This window comes from Culex quinquefasciatus, chromosome 3 (assembly GCF_015732765.1).
Source record: "Culex quinquefasciatus strain JHB chromosome 3, VPISU_Cqui_1.0_pri_paternal, whole genome shotgun sequence".
NCBI lineage: Eukaryota > Metazoa > Arthropoda > Insecta > Diptera > Culicidae > Culex > Culex quinquefasciatus.
In genome coordinates this window covers 105,074,559-105,093,420 of record NC_051863.1, presented here as the reverse complement: position 1 = coordinate 105,093,420, position 18,862 = coordinate 105,074,559, and the positions used below count along the sequence as shown (strand labels likewise).

Genomic DNA, 18,862 nt, shown 5'->3' with positions numbered 1-18,862 from the left:
TCTGGTTTACTTGCCACTGACGTTGAAATTCTGTTGAGCTTCTGTTACGACCACTCAAGCTCATATTTGGGATTTGGTCTCGATTCACCGACCGGAATGCCCGTAAAATACTCATGTTTGTTACTCTTTAATGTACAAATCACCTCACGGTATTATTCTTTGGGATACTACACTTAATGTTTAACAACTCAACAATTTGTCATAAGACCAAAATCAATACCATATGTACTCCCAAAGGAAAAATATTCATTCATCAATCATCCATGGCGGTGGTAGTGTGTCGGATCAACAATCAAGAAAATGGGGTTCAACCCACGTTCTGTTAATATATTTATTTTTTGCAATACCAGGTAACAGCAGTCGGTAATGTCGATAATTGTCGGTAACGGGCAAAAATGCCTTATCATAGGGATCGCAAAAAAATGCATGAGGACAGATTTCATGCAGAATCTGATATACTTTCATACAGCCATGCATCATAATCATGCGACGCCGTTTAGGTGTAATCTTGTAGACATCCTAATTTGCACACGCAATTAAATTAATTGGGTTTAAAATCTCCTTTTTGAATTACCACCAAGCAAAAGAAAACATCTTGAGATTTTTGTTTATTTTTGTCATAAATAATGCCCAATAAACAAAATTTGTTATTTTACTTCCTGGGAGTTTTTGAAACTGCCTTGTGTCAGGGGTATTCAAAAACACCCAAAAAGCAAAATATTTTTTTGTTCATTGGACCATATAAAAACTAGCGTTGTAGTTTGCAGCCACCCAGATATATTCAAACTATATGGTTATCGAAAAATGGTAGAAAAATAATGTATTTATAATATTTTGTTGAAGTGCATAAATTGAACTTCAAGAACCAATGTTTCCACAAAACGTTGTTCCTATCTATGATTAAGAATGGAAAAAGTAACACATTATCACATTCTAAATCAGACATAAAAAGATACAAAATGGGATTATATTGCATTACATATATTTTTGATCGGGTCTTTTGCTTATTTGCATTTTTTTTTTTTTCATAAAATGGCTATTTTTAAGAAGTGGATTATTTTTATGGTTTTTTCGCGTAATACTTTTATTCGTTCGCTCGCTCTTTTTTTCCCACCTCTAGTTTTTAGTTTAGATTAGAATTTTGTAAATTCGTCCGTTTCAATATCAAAATATCGAAATTTCGGAATAAGTTTAAAGTAATTGAATTTATCATTTTCCAGTAGGTCATGTTTGTTATAAAAGAACAGTGACTTTGACTTTTGATCAAAAATTGCTTATTCGCTTCTTACTAAGCTATGTATTACTCAATTTTTGTTATACTTTCCTTTTTAAATCTGTATTTAACGTTAAAAAACTGATATGATAACATTAGGTGCTCAATGCAATTATCTGCTGTTCCCCTTCTTCGTGATAACAAATGTATGTTAAATGTTTGAAACTCTTTTTTAAATTCAGATGGCTTGAATTAAAGAAAAAGAGTTCTTTTCAATTTGGTTTTGTCTGTAGCACAACATCTGCATCTTTTTGGCTTTCTAACAAATAAAAGGCTATAACATCACTTTAAAAATTAATGTCTTATTTAGACCACCTAGGCTCACATTCACGTATACAATATTGCCGAGCTTCCGAGGCCGTGGGGTTACGGGTTTCGCCTTGCAAGCGGAAGGTGATGGTTTCGATTCCTGTCTGGCTCGGCCCTGTTCAGATCCCTTCAAAGAGTAAATCTGCTCACTGGGAATACTGACCGGTAGGGGATTGGTCTCGACTAACGGCGTGCTGGATTTCCAATCCAGAGGTCGTGAGTTTAATCCTCGTACCGGGATGATGAAGTTTTAAAAATACATATTTACTTAGAATCAGTGTTGCAAATGAGTGATAAAAAAGCTATCAATAGATTATCTCTGCACCAAAAATATCCGAGAGTATAGCGGCCGTCACGATAGCTTGTGAGATCTCTTCTTGTGTCTCATGATTCCCAGCGATGTCATTCTCTCTCTATCACTCTTCCCCTTTTCTTCGACTATGCGCTCTCACCGCTGAGTCTCTCAATCTCTCCGAAAACTGCAATGAGAGAACGCGAGATGGCGATTAGAAGCCGACCACGCATGACGTCCCGTTAAACTGCGTTTGCGAAATTGGTTTTGTGGCGGCTTTTGTGGTTAAACGCTGTTGCGGTAGGATGATCGTGGAAGCGGGAATGAGAGAGAAAAGGAAAATGTCAATCACGAGTGTGTAAACACGAAAACGTGTTCGGCTATGTTCGGCGCTGAGAGTTTCAATCTAGAGAGAAGAGCAGTTATATTTGAGGCATGAATATTCAGGCGGGATAATTGTAGTTGCTGAGAGCTGATATTTTGATATTTTAACAACCCTGCTTAGAATCACATTCTAAGAAAATGTATGTGTGTACTTGCTATAAAAAATTTAAATCGTATTTAAAAAAAGAAGGAACCTTATCATGGTTTGGTTTGGTTTCCAAAACCTTTCCAATAATTCAAAGATCAAGAAAATTCTACAACCCTGTTTAATAGGGTGCCCAGAATATGGCACTTTTTTCAAAATCTCGCTCCACAAGCTGAATATTGTTCCTTGACCTATTTTAGGACTCTGGGCCAAATATGAGCAAAATAGGTAATCATTTACCCATTGATACTCGAAGGTGAAGTTTATATGGGAAAAATCGAAAAAATGTATGGAAAACCCAAGTTTCTTACGGTTTGGTCTGGACGGTGCGCTATTACCATCCAAATATTCCCAAAAGTGAGATTCTTTTTGAAAATTAAATGCTCTACAACTTTGTAGAACATACCAAAGCTGTGAAACTCGATTCTGAAAAGTTATTAGCGATTTAAAAAAGTCATTTTTGTATGAAAAACATTGTTTTCGCCAACTTTAGGCTCGGGTATCAATGGGTTAATCTCATCCAATTTCACTAAAAATTTACACAGAGGCTTAAAATAACCCAATAAACCGTTTTCCGCTTGTGGAGCAGGAGGTCATTTTTTTTCTGGGCACCCTACTGTTTAATGATAAAGTATTCAAATTAAATTTACATTGAAAGCCGGATGAATGTGCGGCAGTAATGAAAGATGAGGTAAAAAAATAACGTTACTTTTTTATATTGTTCTTGTATTGTTCTAAAACATCTTGAAACAACATTAATTAGGTTAATTCCCTAGGACAAAGTACGACCATGTCGAATGATACGTACGCAAATCCAAGCCATTACTTTTCTGCCTATTATTTGACCAACTCTCGGTATGGCTAGACGTAGCTTCCTTTCGTATTTTAAAGCCCCTTTCTAATGGTTTGAGCAAAGACTCATTGTCATGGGACAATAAAGTTCCAGACACAATTCCATACTGGAGAAAAAAAACAACCAGCGAGCAAGAACACAGTGAAATGAAGAAATTTTTCAATTTATTTATATATTTTCTTTTTATTTCGACCCACACAACCAGATGCAATTGGAATAGAATCGCGAACGAGTTGCAACTTGGTGTGGGAGGAGCTCACGGATGGCTCCAGGTTTCGAGTCACTTCTGCCACCGTGACATTGCCCCGGCTCTTCTCGTCAATTGTTGGCTTCTGTTTAGTTATTTTTCTTACTTTTTCCAACTCTCCCTATGGCTACATCAGAGCTCGTTCTTCATTGACATTCAAGGGCTCCAGGGCATTGGGAGGCGTTTTTTTTCTTCATTCAGTTTGCTTCTCTACTTTCCAACTGTGGCCGCTGTGTGACTTTTTTTTAATTCATTAGGACGAGGCCATTGTCTTGAAACGACGTTCTTGTCGCAGCGCTTCGAGCAAAGTACTGGAATAGTTTGCTAGGCTTGGACCAACAACTGGCGGGTTTTTTTCTGTCAATAATCCTGTTTCTTATGCAACAGTGGACGGAACTTGCCACGTCTAAAGGCGAATCAGCAATACACTATTTTAACTCCATTAAATTTTGCAATACATGATAGAAGATGAAAATTTGGTGTAGCTTTGCAATCGGTCAATATATAAAATTATAATCATAAATAATATCGATTGCCAAACTATAGTTTCTAAAACCCTCATGATAGAACTAACTCCTTAAACAGCTTCTGAACACATTTCTTCGACCTTTTCGTGTGGTCCATTTTTGTCATTCACGGTCGATGATTTCGAGACGACAGCCTACGAGCCTCTTCTCAATGGGGGCGATGAAATTTTCCTTTCTCCAGAACGACCAGGTGGACAAACAAAAGCTGCTCACGTGTGCACCACCGTCGTGCGTGGCGTCCCCAGAGCATCGCCTCCGTGCGCGCCAATATTGTGTGCGCGCGCGCTTTTTCCAAATGGTCCATGTCTCATGTTTTATTGGCCAATATACAAATCACGACACTTGAGCTTTCGCAAACAGTCTGTGAAATTGATTTTCCCGGCTTTTTTTCCTCTTTCTCTCTCTCATCTGTCTCTTGTTGCGTCGCTACTTTTCCCCACAAAAGCTTGCCTGAATAGGAAAGTGGGGGAGGGGGTTATGCTCAATCGAGCTTGCTCAAATGATGGTATATGCTCACGTCGACGTGAATGTAACCGGTGAGCAATAAAAATAAACATCCTTGTTCCCGCTCCGCCACCGTCACCGACCGCCGGGAGGAACGGATATCTTTTGGCAACGGAGAGTTGTTCGGTGTTACGAAGGTGATTGGCGAAAAAACAGCCTTTAACAATGCAGGAGACAAGAAGATATCAAAGATTGTGGCCTTTCTATCTGCTGAAGAATGTCACATAGGGTGATCCTTTGAAAATTTTAGGGTGAAGATATTAAATACTGTGCTTCGTACATTTTTACCGTCATCAAACTACTTCGGCATGGAAAACATTACCAATGGAGCACCCGATTCGAGTGGTATAAATGACAGTTCTCCCATAAGGAATACATTGTAGAAAAAAACCAAAAACTGCTCGAATGAAAATGCTCCATTGGAATTAACTTGTGTGACATTCTGCCTTGCATTCATCAAAAAAAATAATTCACAATTTTCATTAATATGAGATCTAATACGAACGGACTGGCTTGGAATCATACTGAGCTTTAGAGAACTCTTAAAGAGAAGTGCCGTAGCTCACTGAGAGGCTTCCATTACTTGTCAAATTTTGAGTTCCCGAACAATCCGCTCACGCAGGCTCAGGCAAGTGCATGACTTTGTTTAACAAAATCGTAAAATGCCAATTGCACGGCACCGTTTTTTCCAATTCTGGAGTTTTTTTTAAAGGTCCAATAAACCAAATTTTCAGTTTTTGCTTTTTGGGTGTTTTTTAATACCCCTGACTCAAGGCGGTTTTAAAAACACCCAAAAAGCAAAAACTGGAAATTTGGTTTATTGAACCTTTCCAAAAAAAAACTCCAGAATTATTTTTCACCGTATGAGACGATTTACACTTCAAACCAAACAAACATACCAAGTTCAATAAATTGGCTAGGGTTTTACTTTTTTTTGCAAAAAAAATGGGAATTTTTCTTGTGCAAAACTAGTGACGGAATCGATTTCTAATGACACCCTATTAAACCTTGATGTTCCGTCAACGATTCCACAAGCGTGTATCGTTCATTTTGCGACAAGACTCCACCTCACGAGTTTCCTAAGTATGAAGGTTTTGCACGGGGAGCTGGCATACAGTCAATGCTTGTAAAACTAGTGGCCACTAGTAATTGAGAAGCAAAATAACAACCGGTACGATTACCGTCCTTTCGTTCCCATCAGCCAGGGAAAACTTCCAAATCCTGGGTAAAATCTGGGCATCGCGTTAGGCCCAAGATCGAAGCTGTTGTTTGGAAAAAAATTCGAATTACCTAATTAACAAAAGGTCCTAACAGCATCATCCAGCACTAATTTACCTTTTGCTTTATAGCATATCGAATTTTCATTGTTTTTTTAGTTGAGAGCTTTAAGTGAACACTTTATGAACAATCAAAATAATTTGTGATAATGTTTTTTTTTTTTGCAAAAGCCGCTTAGGATCAATTGCAATCTAACCCGAGAAATGCTACGTAGGCCTATTAATTTGCTTTCCTTTTACGCCAAACACACCACTATGACCTACAATGCTTCTTGATCTATGCAGATGCCCAATTTGCTGAATAATTGAAAATTAACTGTTTAAATGTGTGCTTATTTTAATCCTACGATTTCAATACTTGTTGCTCGTTAAGAAGAGAAAATATACTATGCTCCCGAGTCCTTGAGATCCTCTGAGTGATTTGAGCGCTTTGGCGCTTCTCTTTAAGAGTGCTCTACGTACTACAGTACTACACCCTTACCAAAAATCATGATTTTTTGAGTTCCAAATCCCACTTTTCATACGAATTTTTCAGTTCAACCCATATAACCATTTTTATGGTTGTAGTACCTGAACTCAAAAAATCGTATGAAAAGTGGGATTTAGAACTCAAAAAATCATGATTTTGGTAAGGTGTACTACACACTGGAGATAAGTTGGAAAACGTTCTAAGCTGTCGTGCGAGTGAAACAAAAGGCGGCACTCAAGATGGCAAGACCAATACTGCACAGTTACTTATGTCCCTAATTTGAGGCCAATTCAGAAATGTGAATGTGAAACGAAAAATGAAAACGCGTTTTGAGTTTTGCGCAGAAAACTAATCAAATGTCATTATTCTATTGAACTGAAGTGCTAAAATCTTGATAGTGAATCTAAGAATGTTTTTTATGTGAACAAGAAATAATGAATGAATTCGCCGCTTGTGTCCAATATAGGGACATTTGCCCTACTTGTCTATATTGAGTACCCCTTATTTCAGAAACATCTTCGTTGGAAAAAGAATTAAATGTAGAGGCGAAATTATTTTTTGCAAAAAACAACTTTTTACGTTACTGTACATTTAAATTTCACTTATATTCAAAATATTTTGTTTCAACTCTATTATGAATATGATGTGACGGCCTCGTGGCGCAGTGGTTAGCGGCTTCGGCTGCCGATCCCTAAGTTGCTATGGGCGCGGGTTCGATTCCCGCCTTATCTTCCTGGCCTTCTATCGGATTGGGAAGTAAAACGTCGGTCCATTTGCGTAAAAGAGGTTTTGGGTGACTCACCACACATAACCTTCGGACGCCTAGAAATGAGCAGAAACTTGCAACAGAGCCCACAAAAGATCTGGGGGTCGTTAAAGTGGATTGTTTTGTTTTTTTTTTTTTATGATAATACTTACTTTTCCAAACGGCCTAATTACTGATATTATGATTTGAACGATGGATTGACTAAGCACATGATCGTTTGACTTGACTTGAAAAAAATGTTTGCCACTTATCTAAATCCGTAAACCTCATTGGACCAAATTATGACTCGTGCAGAACATTTTTCTTTTTTGCAACTTGTTGCATAAATTGCAAGAATTTTACGAACTTTTCTGGATTAACCTTTTAAAAGTGTTCAATTCGAGGTAAAAATTAAACAAGAAACAAGTTTGACGTACATTTGTTTAAGCATGTAATATTCCCAAGAAAACATCCCCAATCAAACGACAAACTCGAGGAACAAATTCGCTCCAAACAACCATTACATTCACCTGTGGCAACATTTCAGAATCATTATCTTCTCCTCGCACTTGTGTTGTGTTCTTCCCATCATCACCACCAACAAAACACACCCACCCACGCTAGGCAAGCAATCCCGATACGGCAAATTTATGAGCTGCGGTCGTCACTCTAATTCTGTCACGTTTCCCACATATGATGAATATATGTCATCATCACGATCATCCTGCGAAAGCTTGTCTCATATATCTCCCTCCGCCTCCAGATGGCTTTCCGGCCTCATTTCACCAACATCGACGACGCACATTTCCGAGCATATTTAAACGGCGATCCATTATCCACGTATAAGACACCACGTTTGCGAGTGAGAATAGAAAAAAATCCATCGTCTTTTTCAGCCTAACACTTTTTCTGAAAACGCTCAACCTTGTTTTTTTCTTCTTCTTCTTCTTCCCTCATTTCAGTCGTTAATCAGAAGTATAATGTACAAGTACACGACGAATACGTCATGTCGGGCAACACCGCGGTTCTGAAATGCCAGGTAAGTGTGTCAACCACAAGCCACATGCCACGTGGTGTGCTCATTTGGAACCCTTTCCAGATAGATGTCTTTGGGTTGCGAATCTGGTTGTTCTCGGGAAGCTTAACAGCAAACCAGTAAACCACATACATTGACATTTCACACGCCTTCCGTTGGTTAAACCTTCTGCAATTTAGCTCGGAACGGGAAATCAGCTAACTATTTTAATGTACCGAACAAGAGTTTTTCTAGATTACGTTTTCAAAACAACCAATGCGCCATGGGTTTCCTATGTACATGGGACCTTTTGAAAAAGTAAGCGGGATTTATTATTTTCATAATTTTAAAACAAACCCGTAAAATTTCAAAATCTAAGCGTTGCAGGAAAACTCAACAATCAGATAAATACACAGATTATAAAATGTGCTCTCACTGCAACCTCAGATATCGGACTATTTTATTGATATCGATCGTTAGGTAGAAATTTACGAAATTAACGATTTCATACAAATGAATTAATTTGTCAGTTCAACGAAACTCCTTCACAATTGTTGCAATTGTGTGATAAATTGTTGCCCTATCTTCTACAAATTGCCACCTCGATCAACGGAAGAAGTGTGGGCGTAAGAGTGGATTGCTGCTATCGTGTGTGGTACCTCTGGGGAGGGCGTGTACCGTCACGGAACGTGATGGCATTATGTAAATTATAACTTTTCCGTACGTGCTGACACCGACGCGTACAAGAAAGGCGGCGTCGTTACCTTTTCACCGGAGGAATGGAAAACATCACACCTTCCCACACATGCTTGCTAACTGACTGATCGAAGAAAATTTCCTCACAAAAGTAAGAAACTCAGTTGTCAGCTCCTTTCCCTGGTCCGGAGGACTAACTTTCGCCTGTTGCTTCTGGGCGGATTGCCGCTGTTCCTAGACTCGATTTAAATAGCGTGCTGATTTCTTTGATCTCACACTCGAGACATGCGAGCAATAAAATAGAACTCTTCATTTGAATAATGCGACATGTGTTTTCACAAAGAGCTGCATATTTAGTTGCTTCTTTGGAATATGTATGGCACTTTGTTATTCACTTGAAGTGAGATGCAATAAATTATACTTTTAATTTATTCATAGGTACGGTTTCATAAAAAATAGTAAAAGTTAATTCCATATATTCATGGTGAGTTCAACTATGTGAATGTAACATAAGTTCTTTTACATAAATACCTTCCAATAGCATAAACTTAGGACTCAATGCAATATTCAATCTAGGATTATCAAATTCGATTAGTACGCGGTTAACCATTTATTGATCACTGAAAGCCTCAACTTTTAACCGATGGGTGGATGCAGAAATGCGGTTAACCGAAAATTGCAATTTGAGAATCGTCTTAGCTGGTTTCGAAAATTGAAACCATCATCAGGACTAGCGGTTTAAAAAGATTGCATTCCAAGTTATTCTCTTCAATTCGAATCGTTCAAATCGTGGGTCGATTTCTTGAAATTTCGTATGTTTAAGCAATAGTTCTTTGTTCAGAAAAAAACGACAATAAGAGAAGGAGGTTTGCTGTATGTTTTGATCTTTGATTAGAGGTTGGATGGGTAAAAAAATGTTTGAAATATACTTTTTTTCAGTCACAGATATGGTAACGTTAAAATAACAGCGTTTCACCAGAGTTTTCATTCAGTTTCATTATCAAAAACAGTGAAACCCATGGTTCTAAATCAATCATATTACCTAACAGGCCACACGATGAACTTTAACCCAACGACCACAAATCACTTCCCGATGCTGCGCTGTAACCAACAGGGAAAGAAGTACAGCGAATGTGAAAACCACATTGATTTTAATTAAAAATCAATTCCTCAGCAGCGTCCAGCGTAACCGCAAATTCATCGAAATGTTGAATTTCAATCACAGAATGCAATTTCCCTCTAATGAAATTACTTCCCATCAATCATTTAGAAGGGTGATTCGCATGGTCCTTTTACGTTGCAAAATGCGTCCTTTCTAGAGTTTCATTTCCGATTCGACGTGCCATCAACTTGAACTGTAATCGATGGTCAGGGGATTTTTTGATTCACTAACCACAAATTTGGGAAACTATCAGCAGCTAACATTTTTGCAACAACCAAGTTTATTTAGGTTCTTTCTTTTCCATCAGGTGCCCAGCTACATCCTAGACTACGTGCAGGTCACGGCCTGGGTGCAGGACTCCGGTGTGCACCTGTACCCGAACACCGACATCGGGGGCAAGTACATCGTGCTTTCGAACGGCGACCTGTACATCAACAACGCCGGCCCCAGTGACGCGTACAAAACGTACTCGTGCAGAACTGTAAATAGGCTAACAGGTGGGTTTTTGGTCAATTAGAGAAAATTTTGTTATTTTTCACTTTTTTATGCATATGCGCATTGCGCAACCGATGATTACCTGATAAGAAAATGTGTTATGTACAATAGAGTGGTCCACATCCGGGTTTTCTCGGGGAGAGAAATCAAAGAATGGCCCATTACTAGGCTCGATTATAAATTTGAGCTCATGCTGACCACGGGAACCCCTCCCTCTAATCGCTTGAAGCTTGTATGGAAAAACTGTTTCAGTTTTTTACCTTGTGGAGGGCGCCATAGTTATTCGATTCTTACCATTTCTCAAATGTTGAACCTTCATAAAATTTGAAAAAACTTTTCCGAAGACACCATATTTAAAAGATTTTTTGCTGAAAAGTTGAGATGGCTCAATCGTTGATTTCAGGGGGTAGCCCCGAGGAAGTACGGACCATAATATACAATGATTGCTTTCCCATTTCAACCCATGTTTCATTAAATTATATATAAATGAAAAAAATAAATTAAGAACAATAAACTTGCTAATAAATTGTTTGGAGTATTACAACAGTAATACACAGTGATGGATTGCCAGTTTTAACCGATTAGATTTTCATTAAAAAAATCCATTGATCAGCCAGAAAATCACCGCTACTCACTTAACATAAAAAATATGTATTGGGTAAATTTGTAATTTGATTTTAATGAATTTCAAAACAAATGTTTAACATCAACTTAAAAAAGAGACAAACTGAGAACATCATTTTAAAATTAAACCTGCAACTGAATTATCTCGGTAAGAGAGCGTTTTTTTTTTATTATGACGATATCTCAGGGACTCATGTATCGATTTCCAATGTGTTAAAATGTTATTAAAATCAACCCCTAAAAAAGGAAAGGTGAAAAATACTAAATAATACCCTTTTAAAATGTTTTAAACATTTGTTTTTTACTTTCTTTCTCATTTCACAGGAGAGATACAAATTTCAACATATCCAGGTAGAGTGATAGTGACTGAGCCGAAAGGACTAGTACAACCTAGAATTAATGTAGAGAAGCACTCGTTGAAACACATAGTTGTGAACGCACAAGTGACGTTGCCTTGTGTAGCCCAGGGGCACCCGGTGCCGACGTACCGGTGGTTCAAGGAGGTCAAGGATCAGATCATCCCACTGCAGCTGAACGAACGCATCAGCATAATTTCGGCCGGTTTGCTCAAGATCGCCAAAGCCCGACTCGAGGACAGCGGGAAGTACCTCTGCTGGGTGAACAATACCGCTGGCGAGGAGACAATCCAGGTGACGTTGACGGTGACGGCACCTCTTTCAGCTCACCTGCAGCCCCCAGTACAAACTGTAGATGTTAGTAAGGACGCCCAGTTCCAGTGCATCATCTCGGGTTTTCCCGCCCACGAGGTTCTGTGGATGCACAACGCGAAACCCATCGTCCGGGATAGCCGGATAGAGATCTACACCGACACGCCCCGGATCGTGATCAAGAATGTCCAGAAGGAGGACCAGGGCATGTACCAGTGCTTCGTGTCGAACGAGTGGGAGCAGATCCAGTCCACGGCCGAGCTCCAACTTGGAGGTTTGTTATAAAAATAATTAATTTAAATTTAGCCCCCAACGGTATGCTAATGGAAGTACACTTTTTGCCAACCCACAGACGCCACTCCGGAGCTGATCTATTGGTTCTCCGAACAGACACTCCAGCCAGACCCGACCGTATCGCTCAAGTGCGTGGGGACCGGTAATCCACCACCGCAATTTACCTGGAAGTTGGATGGTTTTCCGGTAAGATAATTTTTCGTCTCTCTTTCCACCATCATCGTCGTCGTGGAGCATATTTTCTCGAGAAGTAAATTATTCCCACTGCCCAATATCTCGAGAGGCAGTGCGCTCACAACAAATCTGTGTATTATATAGATCCTCTGTAAAAGACCACCCAGGACAACATGGCCAACGATAAGCAGTCTCTATTTCATCTCAAATATTTTTCGCTGTCCTTTTTCCGACTTTCCTTTTTCTCTTCTCGTCGACCCAGATTCCAGATAACTCTCGGTTCGTCGTCGGTCAGTACGTAACGATACACGACGATGTAATCAGCCATGTAAATATCTCCAACGTTAAGGAGGAGGACGGTGGCGAGTACACCTGTGTGGCCCAGAACAGCATCGGCAAGTAAGTAGACATATGTGGTGATCCCTTGAGAGGAGGTGGCCTACCGTATGATTTCCAACTATTCCTAGGATCTGAAAGCAGTCGTCATTTGCCTTACAAATACCGAATGGCGTTCCATTCGTTATCGCAAATAATGTGTGGTGTGCAGGGCAAAAAAGAAAATAATCTATGCAAGAGCAAATAACAGTTTTACCGTCCAACGGAGAGCACGTGAACTCGAACATTTTGAAAACAATCAACAAAAGTTTATTATTTGAATTCGATCAACAGCGGCAGCTTGCCAGTGGCAGATTTGATCCATGCTGATAAAATATTCACTCATCAATCTTTCGCTTACTCCTCGTTGTGCTCCGTTTAACAAACACGCACCATCCGGCACTCGGACCCCATTAGATTGCTTTCGGATCCAACAAACTCCCACACAAACACGGAATGAATATTGACTTTGCGCCATCGTTTCCTATTTGATTCATTTTTTCTTACTTTCTTTGCTTTCTGGCTCATTTAGGTGTCACACAGCGCCCGGGTGAATGTTTACGGAGCTCCCTACATTCGAGAAATGCCCAAAATCACCGGTGTGTCCGGCAGTGACCTGGTGATTAAGTGTCCGGTGGCCGGTTATCCGATCGATAAAATCCACTGGGAGCGGGACGGTCAAACGTTGCCCATTAATCGCCGCCAGCGAGCCTACAACAATGGGACACTCATCATCGAACAGCTCCAGCGGACGGAGGATGCCGGAACGTACACGTGCATGGCGCAGAACAAACAGAAGCAGACCTCCAGGCGGAACGTCGAAATTCAAGTCATAGTGCCTCCCAAGATTATGCCCATCCAAGCGATGACCAACATGTTGCGCGAGGGCATGCGGGCGGCCATCTCGTGCCAAATCCTCGAGGGTGACCTTCCGGTCAACTTCCGGTGGGAGCGCAACGGCAAGTCCATCCTCGGCACCGGTAACGAGGTGATTCGCCGTTTGGACGAATACTCGGCCAGTCTCGTCATCGAACATATCACCTCCGAGTATTCGGGAAACTACACTTGCATTGCCAGCAACGTCGCCGGCAGTGAGACCTTCACGGTGCCCTTACCGTGAACGTTCCGCCGAAGTGGATCCTCGAACCGAAAGACTCGAGCGCCCAGGCCGGTCAGGATGTTGCGCTGCACTGCCAAGCCGGTGGCCATCCAAAGCCCACAATCACGTGGAAGAAGGCCATCGGCAACACACCCGGAGAGTACAAAGACTTCCTGTATGAACCGAACGTATCGTTGCACGCTAACGGTACGCTGGAGTTTCGGAAAATCACCAAAGAATCACAGGGCCATTTTTTATGCGAAGCGAAAAACTCCATCGGTTCCGGAGTCAGCAAGGTCATCTTCCTCAAAGTTAATGGTAAGTAGTTTTATGAAAACCTTTAATTATAAATGTGGATTTTTTTAAAGGACATTTTATCATAACTCCAAAAACCACCGTTATTTAAAAAAAAGTATCAACTCGGGTAGGGTACTCTTCTTACCAACTTGTATTTTTTCTATCGTCTTCGTTTGGAATGCGTTTCCGCCTTTCAGGGCGCGTTTCGCTATTATTATTTTTATAAACCATAGTTATGTAACAAAAATTGGTTTCGAAATAAAGATGGTGTAACTTTATAGCATTGCTAACTACATTTTTTGTGTTTTTAGTTATTTGCCGCAAAAATTATTTTAATTATTTGAATTCATTTAAGTACTTGGTGACGAATGATCAAATTTCGATTATCGTCACCATAATTCAATAAACAACAAGATTGATACACTTTTGAAATGCTGTAATTCATTCTACTCTTCACATTTGTATGCATGGTAACAATATGGTCGGTAAAGATAAACAGAATGTACTTATTATAAGCGAAATAACGCTTAAAATTACAAAAAAAAACACAGTTCGTTTGTTTACTGTATCTTTGAACATCATAATCAGTGAAAATCGTGAAAATATCAACAAAATTCTGAATTCCATAGTCATTCTGCTTGAGCGAAAGACAAAATTCGGCATTTTGAATTTCGGCCTTCCGAGGTTCTGCCTTTTGAGGCAATCCCGATGGAAGTTAAGAGAACTAACCCTACCAGGACTGGACAGACAACACCATCACAGCTATCCTTTCCCGGCTGCTCCCATCTTCATCGCGCACCTGCACAGCAAAAAAAAAAGTAGTACCTAATCCAGCTGCGTAAAAGCCCTGGGTGTAAAATAAATTTTGCATTATCTGATGCAATTCTATGTAATATTACACCCTGAAATGAGTAGCCCATCAATGTGGGAAACCTACTTGACCGAAATGTCAAGCTCATATATGCGTTTAGCCTGTACAATCTTCATCGTTCTGATGGCCGAGCAGCCTAAGGCGCCATTTCTTACTGTTGGTGCTGGGTTTGATTCCCGTCGGTTGCTACTTTTTTTGTATTTATAAAAATTTTACATGTTACATAATCATAAAGTGTCTTTTTTAACGTAGGTGATGTGCATGCTTTTGCATGCGATTTTACCATCGGATTTTTTGCTGTGTGGTATAAAGAAAGTGATTTGGAAGATGGAAAGTGTTGATGCTCCACTTTTTTAAGGGGATAAGAGAAATTCTCCACGGTATGCTTCGAGTTGCATCAATGCATCAAGTGCATCAAGAGCGTTATGATGTGATCCAGCGATAAATTGATTGATATATTCTGAGCCATATTTTTCATGTTATGACCATAATCTTCTTATCAAGCCACAATATTTTTTGTCAATCCTTTTGATTAGTTAAATGTTGTGTTTTTAATTTATTGAGTTAAGTTTTCTCTCGATAGCAAGCTATATTAGTTTAATTCTAAAAAATATTTTCTCTAAATTACAGTTCCTGCTCATTTCAACACGAAAAGCAAGCAAATTACTTCACCTCGCAATAAACAAATTCACATTCAGTGTAACGTCCAGGGCGACAATCCGATCGACATTAAATGGAAGATGCAAAATTCCCAGCAGCACATCGACGAATCGTTAGACAACCGATACAACATCCGGGAGCAGGTGTTGGACGATGGAATGGTTTCAGAGTTGGGAATATCTCACACTTACCGACAAGACACCGGCATTTACGTGTGCCACGCAACGAATGCATTCGGGCATGATGAAATGTCCATTCAGTTGGTTATTCAGGAGGTGCCCGAAGCGCCCAAGAACCTTCGCATAAATTCCCAACAGTCGAGAACTCTTCAGCTGTCGTGGAGTCAACCGTTTGCTGGCAATAGTCCCATTGAAAAGTACAACGTCGAGTACAAGCTGGTCACGGATTCGTGGCAATCGGCCGAACACATTACCGTAGCCGGTACGCAAACCGTCATCACCCTGCAGAATCTAAAACCAGCGAAAGCATATCACATTCGAATATCGGCCGAAAATAAGCTGGGTGCGTCCGAGTACTCAGAAGTAATCCAGGTGACAACCCTGGAAGAAGTGCCTTCCGGTCCACCGTTGAACATCAAAGGTGAACCAAAGAGTTCCACCGAAATCTTCCTCTCGTGGGAAGCACCCGACCGGGAACAGTGGAACGGCAACCTGCTGGGCTACTACGTAGGCTACCAGGAAGCATCCGGTCCCAACGACAAGGACATCAATCCTACCCAAGGCTTTAATTTTAAAACCGTCGAAGTTCGGACGCATTTTGGCGGCGAAACGACGCTTACCAATCTCAACAAGTGCACTCAGTACAACATTGTGGTGCAAGCGTACACCAGCCAGGGCAGTGGCCCACCGAGCAAGGAGATTTCATTGAGCACCCTCGAGGATGTGCCTTCCACCCCGCCGGACAGCCCCAAGTGTGACGTCCTGAGCTCGACGTCGATCTACATCACGTGGTCGCCGCCGGCAGCCGAGGGCCAAAACGGTAAAATCAAGGGCTACAAAGTGTCGTACATCGAAATTGACGATCTTTTCGGTAAGTGTTGGGAACGATTCTTTGATGTTCTTTAAAGTAATCCTTGCTTTCTCCACCTTTCCAGAACGTGAACCACACACTGCCAAAACCAACAACCAGTACATGACGTTGGAAAATTTGAAGAAATTCACCAACTACACATTTTGGGTGCTTGCCTTCACGAAGGTTGGTGACGGCGTACGAACGACGTCGTTCTTCTGCACGACACACGAAGATGGTTAGATCGTTTTGCTGTCCGGAGTTTAACAATCTAATAATATTTTTCCCTTGTAGTTCCTTCTGCACCACGTGCCATCAAAGCCGTTCCGGCATCCAGTAACAAGATTATCATATCGTGGTTGCCACCCGCAAACCGGAACGGCATCATCACCGGGTATACGTTCTACATGAGCCTGGTAGATGGAGGTCGTGAGGAGGGATCTCACAAGCGTACGCTGGTGCCCTATGCGGAAATTCACGAAACGGTACGTCTCCAAGAGCACGGGACGTACCAGTTTTGGTTGACCGCATCGACCAAAATCGGAGAGGGCGAGAAATCCGAGATTGTCACGGTTCCACCCAACAATAAGGTTCCCGCAAGAATTGTATCCTTCAGTCAGGAAATTGTAACACCGTGGAAGGAAACACTCGTGCTGCCTTGCCGGAAAGTTGGTGTTCCGGCACCGGTCACCATCTGGCGTCAGGATGACCAACCCATGGAAACGGGCACGCGGAAGTTGATTGCCAAGAATGGAACCTTGTACATCAAGGACTGTCAGGCTTCCGACGCGGGCAACTACACGTGTAGCGTCGAGAACAACTGGGGAAGGGATGAAATTGTCTATCACATTAAAATTAAAGTACCTCCAGATCCACCGAGTCTTTCAGTCATCAACACCTACACGGACAGCCTTTTACTGGAGTGGTTGGACAACAGAAACGGTGGTTCTCCAATCCTCAGCTACGTAATCAACTACAAGCGTGAGAACGGGGACTGGGAAGAAATTCAAATTGACTCTAAAACCAACACCCACCTTTTGGTGAATCTCTGGTGCGGTACCAAGTACCAACTGTACATAACAGCAAACAACAAAATCGGAACTGGTCTTCCGTGTGACATTGTCCACTCGCAAACCAAGGGACTTCCTCCGGTGCAACCGAAGCACTCGCAAATGATCACACACAACTCAACGAGCGTTACCTGCTGGCTGGACTCGTGGGGCGACGGCGGTTGTGGGATTCTGCACTTTTCCGTCGAGAATCGAATCTACGGCCGCTCGCAGTGGCTCATGATTTCAAAACACGTGGATGCGACGGAACGGGTCTATACGGTGGCCGAACTGCAGCCCGCAACCAAGTATCAGCTGCGCGTCACGGCACACAACAACGCCGGATCGACGATGGCCATCTACAACTACACCACGTTGACCGTGGCTGGAGGTAAGATCATATTATTTTAGCTCTGGCGTCATCCATATAGTAGGGTAGAGGACCCAGAAATCGCCCACTTTATAGTGGCAATCTAGGAAATTTGATGAGAATTTGATGACAATTTATGGTTTTTGGTTCTATTTGTTGTAGAACGTTGATAAACTATTTGATTTTAAGTTTCCGCAAGGCTTTTATCATTTACGTGTTCATTTTTTATAAAACTTTGCGTTTTAATAAAGTGCTCTGAAGAGCCTATTTTCGCCCCCCTAGATCCAATTTTCGCCCACCCTTAGAACCAGTTTTCGCCCACGACAAAAATCAAGAAATAAAATGAAATTATGACTCAAAGCTAAGCAAATGTGGTCTCCTATTGATACACAACATGTTCCCGAAGCTAAATATTATTGATGTGCACATATTTTGTCGTACATATTATAAATTGAGGTTCAAAAAATCCTAGGAGTTTTTTTTTCAGATATCCTGCTTATTTTGAGATTCTCTGTCTATTATAACTAAAACCAAAACATGTTCTCACTCTTTCTTAAAAATATGACTGAATCAAAATTTGTTATAGAACTCATGTGTCCCTGTTCACCCAAGTGACCCAAGATATGGGCACATAAATACAATTAGCTCCATGAGCAATTCTCTACCAAAACCGGAAATGGATTTTATTTGTATTTTTTGATTTGGCTCAAACTTTGTGGGGGCCTTCCCTATGACCAAATATGCTATTTTGTGTCATTGGTTCACCCATACAAGTCTCCATACAATTTTGGCAGCTGTCCATACAAAAATGGTATGTAAATATTCAAACAGCTGTAACTTTTGAGTGAATTTTCTGATCAATTTGGTGTCTTCGGCAAAGTTGTAGGTATTGTTGAGGACTTTTGAGAAAAAAATACGTACACGGAAAAAAAAGTTTGCAGATTTTTTTATCAACTTTT

The 18,862-nt window shown here is 40.8% G+C and overlaps 1 protein-coding gene across 1 annotated transcript in view; it reads left to right on the top strand.

The window, feature by feature from the left end:
• The window catches only part of LOC6030880 (Down syndrome cell adhesion molecule-like protein Dscam2), a 176,408-nt gene that overhangs the window by 136,820 nt on the left and 20,726 nt on the right, over nt 1–18,862 (top strand). Inside the window, 10 exon segments of the mRNA XM_038258682.1 lie at nt 7,988–8,064; nt 10,206–10,395; nt 11,342–11,959; nt 12,038–12,165; nt 12,416–12,551; nt 13,059–13,637; nt 13,640–13,945; nt 15,426–16,505; nt 16,570–16,722; nt 16,779–17,924. Coding sequence (XP_038114610.1) covers nt 7,988–8,064; nt 10,206–10,395; nt 11,342–11,959; nt 12,038–12,165; nt 12,416–12,551; nt 13,059–13,637; nt 13,640–13,945; nt 15,426–16,505; nt 16,570–16,722; nt 16,779–17,924 — 4,413 coding nt within the window.